We start from the raw sequence: 17,046 nt of genomic DNA, 5'->3' as shown, positions 1-17,046 counted from the left end.
TACATTTGTAGCTATATCCACTATATGTGTATACTTAGAATAGCCAATAAACACATAGTAAAAAGAAGAAAGTATCATTATTGCTATTATTATGTAACTATATCTTCATGAGTTAGTGGAATAGAGCTCGACCACAGAAGAAATCACAGAAGAAATAACTGATTATTGAGTGTTAGTAAATGTATGGACGCTACAATGACTTTATCATACGACTGATCTCTACGTCTTGTCTGACAGGAGCTTGTGCTTCTTGGGATGGAGCATGTCACCTGTGGCGAATTCAACCATCTCCTGATGAGGAAGGGGTGTCTTGCCATCCCCAGTGCACGGTACAGTAGTCACAGTCTAAGCAATACCGCTATGTATTTTCCATATGAGACTGACTAGATTGATTAGATTGTTAGCTCTAAGGTTCAGGTAAACTCATATCTTCCATTCACAGGGATGTTATTAGTGAAACACTTAGGAAAATATGGCTGCTTTCTTTTCCACTAAAAATAGCACCACACCTGTCCACAGGTTGTGAATGGTATCGCAGCTCATCCTCATTCACTTTAGTGATATGACGTTATTTTTTTAAAGAAAGCCGCCATGTTTTTCTGATCCTGGATAACCCTTTAACAACATATACATTTACACTGTAATGGTGGAAATTGTGTTTCCTTATAGGCAAAAAGGAACTTAAAGAGGTTCTCCACTACTTTACCATTTATCCTTAGGATAGGACATCAATGTCTGATCGGTGGGCGTGCAACACCCGGTACCTCTGTCAATCATCTGTTTACGGTGTCGGCGGTGGCCAGAACTGACCAGTTACAGAACTGCGCAGCACAGCTCCGTCTACCGTTTAGTGGCCGTGGTCGGGTACTGCACGTCCGCTCCCTATTCAAATCAGTATGGGGTTGATGTGCAGTACCCGACCGCGGACACTGTACAGAAACAGCTATGTATTTGAAGGAGAAGATAAAAAAAAGTGATCGGTAGACATGTTACACTTTTAAGATTTTTCTTTTTTTTTCCTTATTATTGGGATTGTCCGTTAATACCTGTGTTCCTAATATTCAGATGAGCAGGTCCAGGTGCACTATAATCAGTGCGATATGTGCGACTCTCCTATTGAACCATAAAAATATAAAATCCTGACAAGTCCTGCCTGTCTAGTCTATTGAGCAGTGTATATTTCTGAGTTTCTCTTCCACTAAATACTATTCTCTCCTCTTCTCTTTCGGCCAGATTCTACGCCGCGGAACTTGTGTGTGGAATTCAACACCTGCATTCTAAGGGCATCATCCACCGGTAACTAGAAATACATCTAATCCTCCACCACCAGTGATGCCTATAGCTATACTCAGCATTACTGAGAATTATAGAGCAGACACTGATAAGAATCCATTTGTCTTCTTCTTCACAGAGACCTCAAGCCTTCTAACATCTTGGTGGCTGCGACGGGCCATATAAAGATTGCCGACTTCGGTCTGGCAGTTGAGAACATCTATGGAGACCGGACAGCCACCGAATACGCTGGGACACCAGGCTTCATGGCTCCTGAGATGCTGGCTGCGGAGGAGTACAATGCTGGGGTAGACTGGTATGCATTTGGCATCATTTTGAACATCATGATTACCAGCAGGTCCAAATACCATCGAGGACTATTCAACGCTTCCAGCAAGGAGGCGAAGAACATCATTAAAAAGGTCAGTGGTATATATTACGTGTCATGTATTATTGTAAATTTCAGAATAAAAACACTAATATATAGCTTTTTTTAAAAAAAATATTGTTTTTTATTATTTTTTATTTTATTTTATTTATGAAGCTGTTATATTAATTAATTTATTTTTTCTTCTTTTGTAGCTCCTCCGGGAAGATCCTGCCAGGCGTCTCGGAGTCAATGGCAACATCAGAGCCCATAGGTTTTTCCAGCGTATTGACTGGGACTCGGTGGAATCCCTTAGAATGTGTCCCCCACATGTTCCTGTGCCAGTAAGTATTAGAGGAGATGTTTTATACAGACTCATAGACATATTTCACATAGCTTTAATCTCTTTTCCAAATTCGTAATGTTACTAATAATAGTGAAGGGGGCTGGTCTTAATAATGAATTAAGTAATGAATCTGAGGTCAGATTTGTCAGTGGAGAGATGGGAAGCCCCCATACATGTATAATCGTCAGTGACAAAATCTGCTGATCATTGACTGACATGCAGTTTGCAGAGGACCTGCAGCTTTTCTGAACTTTACTACATGCTGTTCTCATGTAATAACCTTCTTGTGTTTTCTTTTTCTCTTATAGCCAAGTAACATCCAGCGCAGCTCCAGACCATTCAATCTCCAAATTCTGGAAGCTGCAGAGGCGAACAACTCAGCCCTCTCAGCAGACCACCAGGCCTTATTTACGGGGTTTTCATTTACCAACATCAGCTGGAAAACCCCAAACCATCCACCAGCTCTTTAACACCATGAGAGCAAGCTGTCTGCCTAAGCCCCAAGAAGAACATCAAAATTAAGAAGATCCGGATGGACAAGAAGTACCTGGACATCAAGAAATAAGCATGTCAGGACTCAAGCCAGGATCAGGACCCCAGACGAACACCGAAGGTATCCCTGTTCAAAAGGATGGCCACAAAGATGGATGAGGTAAGGGAGGTAAGTGCCCAGTAGGGACTTTTCTGTGTGGCATTATGATGTGCCTGGGAATATCATGCACACTACATGCCCCCGACAGTCACAACCTTATGATACTATATGTACAGTGTTACGCTATGTATATAGTACATAAGAGACAAGAAATATTCTAGTTATATTTACCGGTGACAACCGGTGACTATAATTACACTTTTCCCCCTCCTCCATAACAACTCATTGAGCTGTTCTGGGTGACGGGGAAATAAGGTGTGAGATGGCTGGCTATTAAGGGGTGGAAGGAGGCCAGTTTTTTTTTTTTTTTAAATCATAGCATTTAAAGCTATATTGCTTTGCTATGTAAAATAATTATATTTACCGGTGACTACCGGTGACTATAATTACCCTTTTCCCCCTCCTCTATAAAAACTCATTGAGCTGTTCTGGGTGACGGGGAAATAAGGTGTGAGATGGCTGGCTATTAAGGGGTGGAAGGAGGCCAGTTTTTTTGTTTTTTTTTAATCATAGCATTTAAAGCTATATTGCTTTGCTATGTAAAATAATTATATTTACCGCTGACTACCGGTGACTATAATTACCCTTTTCCCCCTCCTCCATAACAACTCATTGAGCTGTTCTGGGTGACTGGGAAATAAGGTGTGAGATGGCTGGCTATTAAGGGGTGGAAGGAGGCCAGTTTTTTTTTTTTTTTTTTTTTAAATCATAGCATTTAAAGCTATATTGCTTTGCTATGTAAGATAATTATATTTGCCGGCGACTATAATTACCCTTTTCCCTTTCCTCCATAACAACTCATTGAGTTATCCTGGGTGACGGGGAAATAAGGTGAGTGATGGCTGGCTACTAAGGGGTGGATGAGGCCAGTTTTTTTTTTGGTGTTTTTTTTTTTAAATCATAGCATTTAAAGCTATATTGCTTTGCTATGTAAAATAATTATATTTACCGGTGACTACCATTGACTATAGTTATACTTTTCCCCCTTCTCCATAACAACTCATTGAGCTGATTTGGATGACGGGGAAATAAGGTGTGAGATGGCTGGCTATTAAGGGGTGGAGGAGGCCAGTTTTTTTTTTTTTTAGTTTTAAAATCATAGCATATAAAGCTATATTGCTTTGCTATGTAAAATAATTATATTTATCGGTGACTATAATTACCCTTTTCCCCCTCCTCCATAACAACTCATTCAGCTGTCCTGGGTGACGGGGAAATAAGGTGAGTGATGGCTGGCTATTAAGGGGTGGAGGAGGCTAGTTTTTTTTTTTTTAAATCATAGCATTTAAAGCTATATTGCTTTGCTATGTAAAATAACTATATTTACCGATGACTACCAGTGACTATAGTTACACTTTTCCCCCTCCTCCATAACAACTCATTGAGCTGGTCTGGGCGACTGGAAAATAAGGTGTGATATGGCTGGCTATTAAGGGGTGGACGAGGCCCGTTTTTTTTATTTTATAGTTTTTAAATCATAGCATTTAAAGCTATATGGCTTTGCTATGTAAAATAATTATATTTACCGGTGACTATAGTTACACTTTTCCCCCTCCTCCATAACAACTCATTGAGCTGGTCTGGGCGACAGGGAAATAAGGTGTGAGATGGCTGGCTGTTAAGGGGTGGAAGAGGCCAGTTTTTTTTTTTTTTTTTAGTTTTTAAATCATTGCATTTAAAGCTATATTGCTTTGCAATGTAAAATAATTATATTTACCGGTGACTATAATTACCCTTTTCCCCCTCCTCCATAACAACTCATTGAGCTATCCTGGGTGACGGGGTAATAAGCTGAGTGATGGCTGGCTATTAAGGGGTGGAGGAGGCCAGTTTTTTTTTTTTGTTGCTTTTTTTAAAAAAATCATAGCATTTAAAGCTATATTGCTTTGCTATGTAAAATAATTATATTTACCGGTGACTATAGTTATACTTTTCCCCTTCCTCCATAAAAACTCATTGAGCTGACCTGGATGATGGGGAAATAAGGTGTGAGACGGCTGGCTATTAAGGGGTGGAAGGAGGCCAGGTTTTTTTTTTTTTTTTTTTAAATCATAGCATTTAAAGCTATATTGCTTTGCTATGTAAAATAAATATATTTACCGGTGACTATAGTTACACTTTCCCCCCTCTTCCATAACAACTCATTGAGCTGTCCTGGGCGACGGGGAAATAAGGTGTGTGATGGCTAGCTATTAAGGGGTGGAGGAGGCCAGTTTTTTTTAAATCATAGCATTTAAAACTATATTGCTTTGCTATGTAAAATAATTTTATTTACCGGTGACTACCGATGACTATAGTTATACTTTTCCTCCTCCTCCATAACAACTCATTGAGCTGTCCTGGGTGATGGGGAAATAAGGTGTGTTATGGCTGGCTATTAAGGGGTGGAGGATTCCAGTTTTTTTTTTTTAAATCATAGCATTTAAAGCTATATTGCTTTGCTATGTAAAATAATTATATTTATCGGTGACTACTCATGACTATAGTTACACTTTTCCCCCTCCTCCATAACAACTCATTGAGCTGGTCTGGGCGACGGGGAAATTAGGTGTGAGATGGCTGGTTATTAAGGGGTGGAGGAGGCTAGTTTTTTATTTAGATTTTTAAGCAAGATAGTTAAAATATAACATTTATTAGATATATATTAAACATTTTTTTTTTTTTTCCAAGTTAAAAAACCATAATGGGCCAAATAGTGAACCCTGGGTCTTTTGAATTATTCTCAATAAACTATGATAGTATATACATGCGAACCACACCTCAACATATCAAATGCCAAGTGTATACGGCCTAGAAATAAATCAACCTCAACTCATCCTGATCATGGGATTTAGACACTATCCTTGCCAATATTAGTTGGCCTTTTTTTAAATATATATTACATACCAATCATAAAGGGATACCATGTGTGCGCTCAAAAAATAGGTATACAATAAACTCCCATATGCCCTTTAAACGCAGAAGGTACCATGGATTATACAGTAAAATCCCACATGACCTCTATTCAAATAGGTACCGTGGACTATGTCAGGGAAAATCAGCAAAACCCCACTGAAGGAATCCTTCGGGTTGTTGTTACATCAAGCAAAATGAAACAATCTCACCCAATCCTAAAGTGCATCATGGCTTGATTCATCCTGGTGTAATGTCATCCTCAAATACATGACCAAAACATTCTGGAGGTATCCTGCTCCCAACGCGTTTCCTCCTAAAGTAGATTCATTAGGGGAGACTGAAAAAAGGGGCTGAGGGTCTCCACCATTTCAAACAGCCCTTATCCTCCTTTCAAAAGACCCAGGGTTCCACCTGTCACTTCCTACACCGTGACTCCTTTAAACTGCCGCGCTAACCGACACGCCGCTACGTCACTTTCGGTCACGTGGGCTAGTTTATCCGGTATCTGGAACGCAAACCATCGGGTGGAACGCATATGGAATCCCGCCAACGTCACATCTGGTGACGTCCTTCCTGTTTCCGGTAAATGGAATGCATGCATATAGAAATGAAGTGCATCGCAAAGCACACTAGCGCTACAAAACCAGCCAGAACCGGACTCCAGACAGCGGTGGCCGGGGAGGGAGGGACAACAAAAACCACTCTCTCACACACACAGACTGGGAGGTACAATACCCCTCCTCTCCTGCATTTACAGATATATAATCACCACTACAAACCTGCAGCAATATATCAAACAATGGGACCAGATGATTTATAATAATTCAACTTTTTAGAAAAGGAAATATCCATCGTCCCACCCCTTAAGGGTTAAGCATGGCTTCCCACCATAGGGCTTATTATAACCAAATAACTAGGTAGGCATGAGTAGGAGGCTAAGACAAACACGCATTTGTCCACTAAAACCATTTGGAACATTGTCCAAAGGGCCAAACCAAAGGTCAGCATCTGAAGTACGGGATAGAAAAGATTAATAGATGATACGTTACTGGAGGTATATTAAATATGAGAAACCCTGGTGAGAAAAAAACATGGCCCCATAAAAAGTCCAAAGGGATACAGCATGGCACATATGATCCTTTCTACACTGGCCCTAGGCCCCAATCCCTACCTGGCAGCGGAGGTTGGCACCCTAGACCTGCACAGTGGCGCCCCCACTCAACGTCGGTTGTCCCTACACTCCTTTCCCTAGATGGTCCCTCAACCAATAGGAAACATTTATACGAGATTTGTTCATTCAGTCCACTAGGTGCCAGCGTACGTAGATAATGTATCCATTTGGCCTCTCTCTGAAGTAGAGCCTTATCCCAATTACCACCTCTCAGTGGAAACTTGACCTTATCAATACCTATGAATCTGACCGAATAAACTTTGCCCTCATGCATAGTATTGACATGTTTAGACAGGGGTGTATCCTTCCAATAGGTGGTACTAGAGTTCAAGTCCTCTTCCTCTCTGAAGAGGCAATTTGCACATTTAATTTCCCAGAGGAGCATGCATGGCGTATAAGTCTCCTCACTCTGGCATTTCACTCTCCATAAGGAGAAATCTTACCCCTTGGGTCCTAGTCTTAAGCCTCTCACCCAGCCAAATCAGATCTCTTACTTTGCACTGATGAGAGGCAACACTGCAAAACAGTCTGCAAACTGAGATTCTGGTTTGATTTTATCTTAAGTCATATGGCAAGGCTTGTTAAAGAGTTGATATTGACTTTTAGAATTGCTACTTCCAATAGGTGGAGCTAGAGTTCAAGTCCTCTTTCTCTCCGAAGAGGCAATTTGTATATTTAGTTTGCTGTAACACACCCTTAAGTGTGACACCATGCGGATTGATGGGGATCTGGGTTCCGGAGCCCCCAACGATAGCTCAAAAGACTTTTAGAAAAGTACGGTACACAGGCAGAAGAGCTCGCCTCCTGCAGGAGCAAATGCAGAAAACGGTCTGGGGGATTATAGACTTTCTATGTAGCCCATACATTGTTCCGTGTGCTCCTTCATACAGAAGCTGATCAAATCTGCCTCCTGAGCTCAGCACTTTGAAAAAAGATAAAATAATTCTAGAACATGCACTAAAGCACCCCAGAAAATGTAAAATAAATGTATTGCCTTACCAAAAGGCCATAAAATTGCTTAATAAGTACAGATACAACTCGGAGCAGTCTCATACATATAGGAAAGTAGGGTTTCTCAACAGGAGCAGGAGAAGAATTACTACTGGAGCCTTGGCGGAATTTAATATTTGGCGAAAAGAGCTTGATCACAAGAGGACACACGCGTTCTTTCAATAGGAAACTAAATTCTTGATGCTGTAAAATAAAAAAAAATAAAAAAGTGGAATTAGCAAAAGCAAACATAGTATTAGACTTTTCTCTATAAACTTATTACCCACCTCACAGTTTCAGACATGAAGCAACAGCTGTAATTACCTGCAAGAAAACTTGTGGAAAGTCATTAAGGACCGATTCCAGAAGTTCCAAGCCAAACGTCCTTGTCATTTCTGTCATTCCTACCAGCCAGTAGGGAGCATCAGCATTAACCAGCTGACACAAATCCTAAGGAAGTCAGGGGAAACCATTAATAGGATTATTAAATAACAATAATCAATAAAGCAAAACTCTAGGAAACACCGTTGAAAGCTGCACCACTCATCTTTAGGGCTCGTGTAGATGACCATACTATTAGTCAAAACATCAGATCGCACTCTGACCAATGTTAGTCTATGAGGTTGTGCACGTCTGATTTTTTCCTTGAATAGAGCTGGACTGAGGAGAAAAATCACAGCATGCTGAGTTTGATCCAATATTCGGATCGCACTCAGCCATGCAAGTTAATGAGTGCGCAGAAAACATTGGACTGCACTTGGATGACATCTAAGTGCAGTCCAATTATCACAGACTAACAGAATGGAGGAGATGGAGAATATTTTGGGCACACTATTAAACCGATTCTCTGGGATAACAGAATATATGCTTGTGTGACTTACATCTACATGACTAGAAGGATTACCTGAAAGAGCATATACGCATCTTTAGCACATGGCTTCAAAGTGCTGACAGATCTCCGATTACTGTTCCCAGTGACAGGCACGGGCGGTTCCACAACATCTGCATATCATAAAGTGATAGATTTTAATGTTCCAAGATATCTATTAAGCATTGATGTTTTACTGGAATGACCCCATTTTTTAAAAAATATTAACAGGCAAAGTAGCATCTGGATAGTATTAAAGAGAACCAACTAATACATCACATGACACATAGGAATGAACACAGTCGCACAATCCTCAAATAAACTGCCATATATTTGTAGATCCATTAGTGGATAGTTAACCTTGGCTTGCCCCTTGGTGAGGAGACATTCATGTATTGACTCAAGTAAACAGTAAGGTCAGCCAAAAGAAAAGTCCAAGAAGGGCTTTTCACTTCTGCTTCCTACAATTTTATTTTCATTACATTTCTAAATATTGAAGGGGATCTCTGATTAATCAGACAAAACATGCCCATTTTACAATCAGAATAATATAAAAAAATACCCCATGCCATGCAAATTGCCTCTTCAGAGAAGTAGAGGACTAGAACTCTAGCGCTACCTATTGGAAATAGCAATCCTAAAAGTCATTATCGACCCTTAAACGAGCCTTGTCATATGACTTAGGATAAAAGAACCAGAATCTCAATTTGCAGACACATGTTTCGGAGTGTTGCCCCTCCTCAGTGCAACAAATGTCTGCATATTGAGATTTTGGTTTGTCTTTTATGGTAAGTCATGTAGCAAGGGTTGTTTAAGGGTCAATATTAACTTTTAGATTTGCTACTTCCAATAGGTGGCACTAGAGTTCAAGTCCTCTTGCATATATAATTTCCTAGAAGAGCAACGCATGGCCTATAAGTCTCCTTACATAGGCATGTCATGCATGCCACTCTCCACAAGCAGAAATGTTCCCTCTAGAAACTGCTGTCACATACTTGCTATGGCACCCCCTGGTTCTTTTGATTTTCCTCACAATGTTCTCTTGATGTGTCCAGTGCTTCTTACCGTGTTCAGTTTCTTATTGGCTGGCCTGCACAATAGCAAGAATCAATCTGCCTTCCGTACACAAGAAAGACTGATCGAGTGGCCAAACGTGTCCATGACTGCTTGATACATTAGGTGGATGTTCTGACAGGGAATCACGAGAGATCCAAGGGTGCCATAACAAGTATGTAACACTGATATATAAAGATGGGCTCTTAAAAAAAAATAATAGTTCTAAGCAAAAGAATTGTTTTGTATGATCTAGCAGAGAAACGTGACATGTAATTGAGGAACAATCCCTTTGAGAAAACCTTCATGGTATTGATTTACATTTGGACTACAATGGATGTAAACTCTTTTATGCCTGAACCTGCCTGAAGGAGCCCCAATGCTCTGAAAGCTTGTAAATATATATTTTGTTCTGGTTAGCCAATAAAGGTAGCACTCCGACAATACTTTTGTCATCTTTGGGCATAAAAGTATTTACTTTTTCTGACTAACATGGTACCACAATATAATTTTCCATTGAACATTTAGACTACGGTATGTAAGAATCAGTCACCAGGTTTTTGCAACTCCATTTCAAGCAGCATGATGTAGAGGCTGATTCCAGTGATGTGTCACATACTGGGCTGCTTGCTGCAGTTTGATAAAATCACTGATTAATCTGCTGCTGATTTAGCTCAGCATAACTCCGTCCACACCACTGATTGACAGGTTACTGGGGTCAAGGTCATACAGAACTCATGAATATGGAGGACTACCTGGCAGACGATTTACTAGCCAGCTAGTGATAATCTCCAACTGATAAAACAAGAACTTTTGAAAACTACAGCAAGCAGCCCAGTAAGTGAGGCACATTTCTGGAATCAGGGTCTCTGTCTCCATATTTTGATCAGATGTTAAAAACCTGGTGACATATTCTCTTTAGCGGCCACAATTTTTAGATAGGGAGAGTGAGAGAATCCATTGGGACCAGCGTAAACCCTGGCCAAAAAATACTGGCCAATATGGTTAGATTCATTAAAGGGTCTGTCCACTTCAAAAACATTACCTTTAGGTGCATTTATATAAATATAACTTTCTCATACAGTATTAGTTCGAAGATGTCTCAAATTTCACATATTAGCTCGGTTCCAGCAGAAAAACTTCTGGTTTGTTCTGGACACCGGAAAATAATTTTGTGTCAGCACATCATCAGTGCTATGTGGGAAGGAGAATGGAAACCTGGTTCATTTAATAGCCAAGCCAGACCCTTTCTTTGTCTATGCAACAGCTGTGAATGAGAATGGGGTTGGCTTTGCAGCTATACTGACCCAGTCAGCCAGCCCCCTTCACATGCAGCACTAATGACGAGCTTACATAGTAAATTCTCTTTTGTGAAGTTGAGCTCCCAGGACCCAAAACTTGACGGAAAACTGAAGATCAGGACACCTTTACAAAGAAAAACACATCCGTATGTAGTATAAATGTACAGCATATTAGGAACTCATCTAGCAGGGATAAATGCTATGAAGCATGTACCGGATCAATACGTATAGCCCAGGTTTACCTTTGTGCCTTTCATCTTCAGCTACCATCCTCTCAAACACCACGGTGACTACCTGCCGCACCGTCGCTGCAGCCGTGTTGTTCGTTATGTTGTCTTTTGTGAAGTGCAGTCTGAAGCAGAGAACGATTGCCTGCAAAATATATCGATGAAGAAATCATATTAATTGCAAGAAAGAGGGAAAAAGACTACCACTAAGCCTTAAAAGAAGATTGCAGGTGTCCAAAATATAAAAATCATAAACTTTTCTATTCTGGTCACTTTCCTTCAGGTTTCTTGGGTGCCCTAAACCTCTAGGTTTCAAATGTATGACAATAGTGACCACTGAGGCCAATCGATGCTGCCCGCAGGGACATTTATCCCTAAATCACATCCAATGGCAACAATGGACCTTTGGCAAATCTCAAGAAAACGCACATCATGGCTTCAGTAGTAAGAGCTCTGAAAAACTTCAAAAAGCAGTCACTTTTTACTCCGTCTGGACTCCATTCCGGTAGTGAATGACCCTTTAACTGGACACAAAGGTGTAATCTACCATGCGATTGTGCCTGCCCAAAAAAAGAGGTATGCTGCTGCAAAAGATGCCAGCTGGAGTACAAAGTGCCTCCCTGAGACTAAGGGCTAGTTCACACCACTATATTTTCGGTCTGCTAAAAAAAACAAAAACAAAAAAAAAAACGCAGCATGCACTAGTTTCTTCCGTAAATCAGATGACACTTACCCATTTAAGTCTATGGGTACGTTAAAAAAATAAATAAATAAATAAAATGAAATTGGATGTCATACGTAGCCACAGTATATAATTCAATTTTTACAATTAATTTCTGTAAAGTAGGAAACTGTAAATGGTTTTATAAGTGATTAATCGCTGCTGCTGTAAAAAAACAGATTGCATTAGCATAACACACGAGAAACAAATTGTCCCGAGTTTTCTGGATAAAACGCTGAACAATTCTGTGTCGGAGGCATGTTCAAATCCAGACTTTCAGGTTCAGACGGAACGGGTCACGAATGGGTGGCCGGAACGTGAAAGTAGAATATCCCCATTTCATCTTTTCTATAAAAACCTCTGTTTGTGACGGCACTGCCACATTGCTATCACATTCACCATACATAATGTTGGTGCTCCGCTTTATTATCAGAATCTCTGCTGCTCATAAAGAGAACAGTGCTGATAAATCTTTTTTGCAACTATATTTCCGTAATTTATAGGCATTAATAAATATATAATTGAATAAATACATAAAATAAATGTACAGGATAGCATAAATCAATTTGTACAGCACACTTACCTTTGATAAAGCATCATCGTGAACCACCGTGTAAGTTGTTAGAAGCACCAAAACGGTCTGTAGAAGCTTTAATTCTTCCAGTCCATTTTCCATCAGCTGCCATAGCATATTGATGATATTACCAGCAGCAGCCTTTGGAAACAAAAGAACAGAGCTTTAAAAGAGAAATGTATTAAAATGCTGTATGGATTAAGGGGTGTGAACAGGACATGGCAGGAGAGGAAGGTGAACCTGCACATCACTACAGCTGCACAGTCCTCACCCCTGCAGGTCACAGCTGCACAGTCCTCACCCCTGCAGGTCACAGCTGCACAGTCCTCACCCCTGCAGGTCACAGCTGCACAGTCCTCACCCCTGCAGGTCACAGCTGCACAGTCCTCACCCCTGCAGGTCACAGCTGCACAGTCCTCACCCCTGCAGATCACAGCTGCACAGTCCTCACCCCTGCAGGTCACAGCTGCACAGTCCTCACCCCTGCAGGTCACAGCTGCACAGTCCTCACCCCTGCAGGTCACAGCTGCACAGTCCTCACCCCTGCAGGTCACAGCTGCACAGTCCTCACCCCTGCAGGTCACAGCTGCACAGTCCTCACCCCTGCAGGTCACAGCTGCACAGTCCTCACCCCTGCAGGTCACAGCTGCACAGTCCTCACCCCTGCAGGTCACAGCTGCACAGTCCTCACCCCTGCAGGTCACAGCTGCACAGTCCTCACCCCTGCAGGTCACAGCTGCACAGTCCTCACCCCTGCAGGTCACAGCTGCACAGTCCTCACCCCTGCAGGTCACAGCTGCACAGTCCTCACCCCTGCAGGTCACAGCTGCACAGTCCTCACCCCTGCAGGTCACAGCTGCACAGTCCTCACCCCTGCAGGTCACAGCTGCACAGTCCTCACCCCTGCAGGTCACAGCTGCACAGTCCTCACCCCTGCAGGTCACAGCTGCACAGTCCTCACCCCTGCAGGTCACAGCTGCACAGTCCTCACCCCTGCAGGTCACAGCTGCACAGTCCTCACCCCTGCAGGTCACAGCTGCACAGTCCTCACCCCTGCAGGTCACAGCTGCACAGTCCTCACCCCTGCAGGTCACAGCTGCACAGTCCTCACCCCTGCAGGTCACAGCTGCACAGTCCTCACCCCTGCAGGTCACAGCTGCACAGTCCTCACCCCTGCAGGTCACAGCTGCACAGTCCTCACCCCTGCAGGTCACAGCTGCACAGTCCTCACCCCTGCAGGTCACAGCTGCACAGTCCTCACCCCTGCAGGTCACAGCTGCACAGTCCTCACCCCTGCAGGTCACAGCTGCACAGTCCTCACCCCTGCAGGTCCGGAAACAGGACACCACTGAACACAGGAGCTAATTACTTCCCTAGTTTGTCTCTGTGTAGTGCTTCCTAAAGCACTTTAATGACGCTAGTGATATTGGCGTTACATATATATTGTGTTAACATCAAGGTATTATAAATCAGCCTTTTCACACAAAGTAAACTGAATTGCATAAGACACACAAATAAATAGAAAAACCAACAACTGTGTACAAAATGAATACACCAATAATACGTCCTACTAATGCTGACGGGTTAATACACTGTATGACAGACATAGACTTATGGTGAAGGAAAGGACTCCAATAGTCTAATCCCCTTACCTCTGACACCACTTCATGTGACATTAGCCTCTGGATGGCAGCAAGACAAAGCTGAGTGATTTTCGGTTCTTTTGTTCCACAACCCATAAGGAAAGGTTGGACTACTTCTGAACTGTTCTCTTTCAATGCTTCAGGAATAATAAGAAAAAAGGAAGATAATATTGACATTTTTTGCAGCCAATGTACAAGTGATAATAATACTAACAAAACAGTCTTTTCTCATCATATTCAGGATTTATAATCTGTTCTATTTCTTCTCCTCCTATAAGTTAGGCTTGGTTCACAATGCGTTCCTAGCACCAGAGATAAAACCCAGATTTTTAGCCCTGTAGCCCAAGACTAGATACAGTATCCAAGGCCTGAACGACAGTTTTTGGTTAAATTAACAGCTGATCTGTCATCAGATTTCACAATACAAACTGCAATCATTACTACATATCTCTCAGATCTAATAAGGATAATGTATTCACTTTGAGAATCCACATCAGAATGGCTATTATAATCCTTTCTGTAAGTTTCACTAATTTTCTACCCACCTAGACTGAAAAACAGCTCCTCAGTGTCCCTCCTACTGCTGAGATCTCACAATGCTCAGCACAAGCTTCAGCTGTCAGTCAGACTGGGCAGGTGGAGACTGAATACATTAGGACTAATGACCGCTCACCTTTCAGCTGGCCTCATAAAATGCTCATTTCAGTATGATGATTATACAACAATTAGGACATGGATTTTCAAACCTAATATGCCAGTCTTATCAGGTCTCACAGATCCATGTACTAATGTATTCAGTTTGTATAGTGAAATTTGGTGACAGAGCCACTTACAAGTTTAGCTATTTAGCCTAATAAATCTTTCCCATTGTTAAGGAATATATATACACAGCGGTTAAAATAAGTATTGCACACATCACCAATTTTACATTATTTATATGACTTAATATTGAGCACAATTAAGTATGTGAACATCCCCTATATAGCCCCCTAGATACAGTACGAGGCCGCACGTAGCCCCCTAGATACAGTACGAGGCCGCACGTAGCCCCCTAGATACAGTACGAGGCCGCACGTAGCCCCCAAGATACAGTAAGAGGCCACACGTAGCTTCCTATATCCAGTATGAGACCGCACGTAGCTCCCTATATCCAGTATGAGGCTGCACATAGCTCCCTAGATACAGTACACATACACGCAGTCTTGTACACACACGCAGTCAGGCAACAGCAGGCATGCGCATGCAGTCACATACACATGCAGACACCAGCAGGCATGCACATGCAATCTTGTACACACACGCAGTCACACACAGTCACGCGCACCCATACAGTCATGCACATGCAGTCACACACAGTCATGGATACACATGCAGAGTTGCACATTACGGGTCGCAAAAATGTGCACACACAAACATATACAAAGACACATACGGACAAGCAGATTTGAAGATGTACACAAAAATACATATAAACAGACATATCACACATACATAGATATACACACAGACACTGTCACACATGCATGACACTCACCATCCCTGCTCAGCTTACTTACAATTCTGCATTGTGTGTGTGTGTGTGTGTGTGTGTGTGTGTGTGTGTGTGTGTGTGTGTGTGTGTGTGTGTGTCATATATACATATAGACACACACACATATACATCTACAAATACATACACACAATTCAACATACATAGATATATTCACATATATACAACCTCAGATACATACAAATACATTATCCCAGCTTTTACATCCCTTGATTGGAGCATCCAGACACATAGCGCTCACCTGCTGAGCAGCTTGCCTCTGTTCAGGTCCGGTCCAGCCCACACTCCTGGTTGGGATCATGTTATTCAAGTCTCCCGCGCTCCGTAACATGGAGGCTCGCAGACACGACCGCGCAAAGCATAGTGTGTCACGCTGCTGCGTCTGCTATACCATGATGCCGTCGGCGTGGCACAGCAGCGTGTAGAAGTACAGTTTCGGCCGGTGGCTGATAAGACAGCAGGCCCCTCAACAGTTGGTTGGGGACCGGCGCAGCCCTCCTCTGGTCAGCACCGGAGTCACAGGAGATCCGGTGCTCAGGCCAAGAAGGCCCCGGATATTTGATTACAGCAGTGCACAAAACATTATAATGAGGGCAATCTGGCCATGGGCCCCTCCGGAGCCTCGGGCCATGGGCGATAGCCCAGATTGCCCTCATTATAATTCGCCTATGGTGAGAAGCACCTGTAGATCACAATCACACAGATGGACTGCGTCGCACTCATAGATCACATATAGACCACATTGTCTGGTAGCGCACCCCTCCTTGGTGCCCCTGTATTGCCCTTCTAGTATCGTTCTTCTACCAGCTGGAGTTACATTATCGCCATCTGAATATTTTTAAAAAATTCCAAATAAAAGACATTTGTTATTACTATTGAAGTCTGTGGAGCTGGATCATCGTTTTTCCTAATACATATATCATATCACATACATGGACCATGTCACACACACACAGATCACATTGTATATACAGATCACAACACACACGTACTAAGTCGCACACATAGATCACATGACACATGTGCTGCGTCGCACACAGAGATCACATATAGATCACATTGCACACACACAGAACAAATATAGACATTGTATACATATACAGGGCCGGACTGGAACGGAAACTCAGCCCTGGCATTTGGGAGCACACAGGCCCACCCAGTGAGTGGTGAATGGGAAATATTTTCATCGCATTTTTTAAATAAAAATTGCCGCAAACTTCACTTTATTGTTGACAGACAAAACTGAATTGACATAATGTAAAATATAAATTTTCCCTCCATGAAAATGTTAATTTCTTTCAACTGGAGGGATGGACATATTTGTAATACAGAGCTCCATGATCCCAAAAACTCTATTTTTGATAGTACCAGAAAAGTGAAAGAGATGTCTGAAATCTCATGGAAAAGCAGCTTATTT

General features: G+C 42.0%; 1 protein-coding gene across 2 annotated transcripts in view; it reads right to left on the bottom strand.

The window, feature by feature from the left end:
• Positions 1-1,760: 1,760 nt before the first annotated feature.
• The window catches only part of LOC141265367 (protein MON2 homolog), a 26,212-nt gene continuing 10,926 nt past the window's right edge, over positions 1,761-17,046 (bottom strand). Inside the window, exons 2-8 of one of the 2 annotated variants that reach the window (XM_073678376.1) lie at positions 14,090-14,217; positions 12,447-12,578; positions 11,158-11,287; positions 8,598-8,695; positions 8,018-8,143; positions 7,703-7,897; positions 1,761-1,975 (exon numbers count right to left, since the gene is read on the bottom strand). In XM_073678376.1, the coding sequence (XP_073534477.1) occupies positions 1,952-1,975; positions 7,703-7,897; positions 8,018-8,143; positions 8,598-8,695; positions 11,158-11,287; positions 12,447-12,578; positions 14,090-14,176 (792 nt within the window). In that variant the 5' untranslated portion in view covers positions 14,177-14,217 and the 3' untranslated portion in view covers positions 1,761-1,951. Of the gene's footprint in view, positions 1,976-7,239; positions 7,898-8,017; positions 8,144-8,597; positions 8,696-11,157; positions 11,288-12,446; positions 12,579-14,089; positions 14,218-17,046 lie in introns of those variants that run through there. The other variant, XM_073678375.1, reaches the window with a different exon arrangement.

Source organism: Phyllobates terribilis, unplaced genomic scaffold (genome assembly GCF_046119375.1).
Source record: "Phyllobates terribilis strain yellow unplaced genomic scaffold, ASM4611937v1 Scaffold_4__5_contigs__length_816908805, whole genome shotgun sequence".
In the NCBI taxonomy this organism is placed as follows: domain Eukaryota; kingdom Metazoa; phylum Chordata; class Amphibia; order Anura; family Dendrobatidae; genus Phyllobates; species Phyllobates terribilis.
The sequence above is the reverse complement of the archived record's forward strand: the minus strand, read 5'-3'. Positions and strand labels throughout refer to the sequence as shown.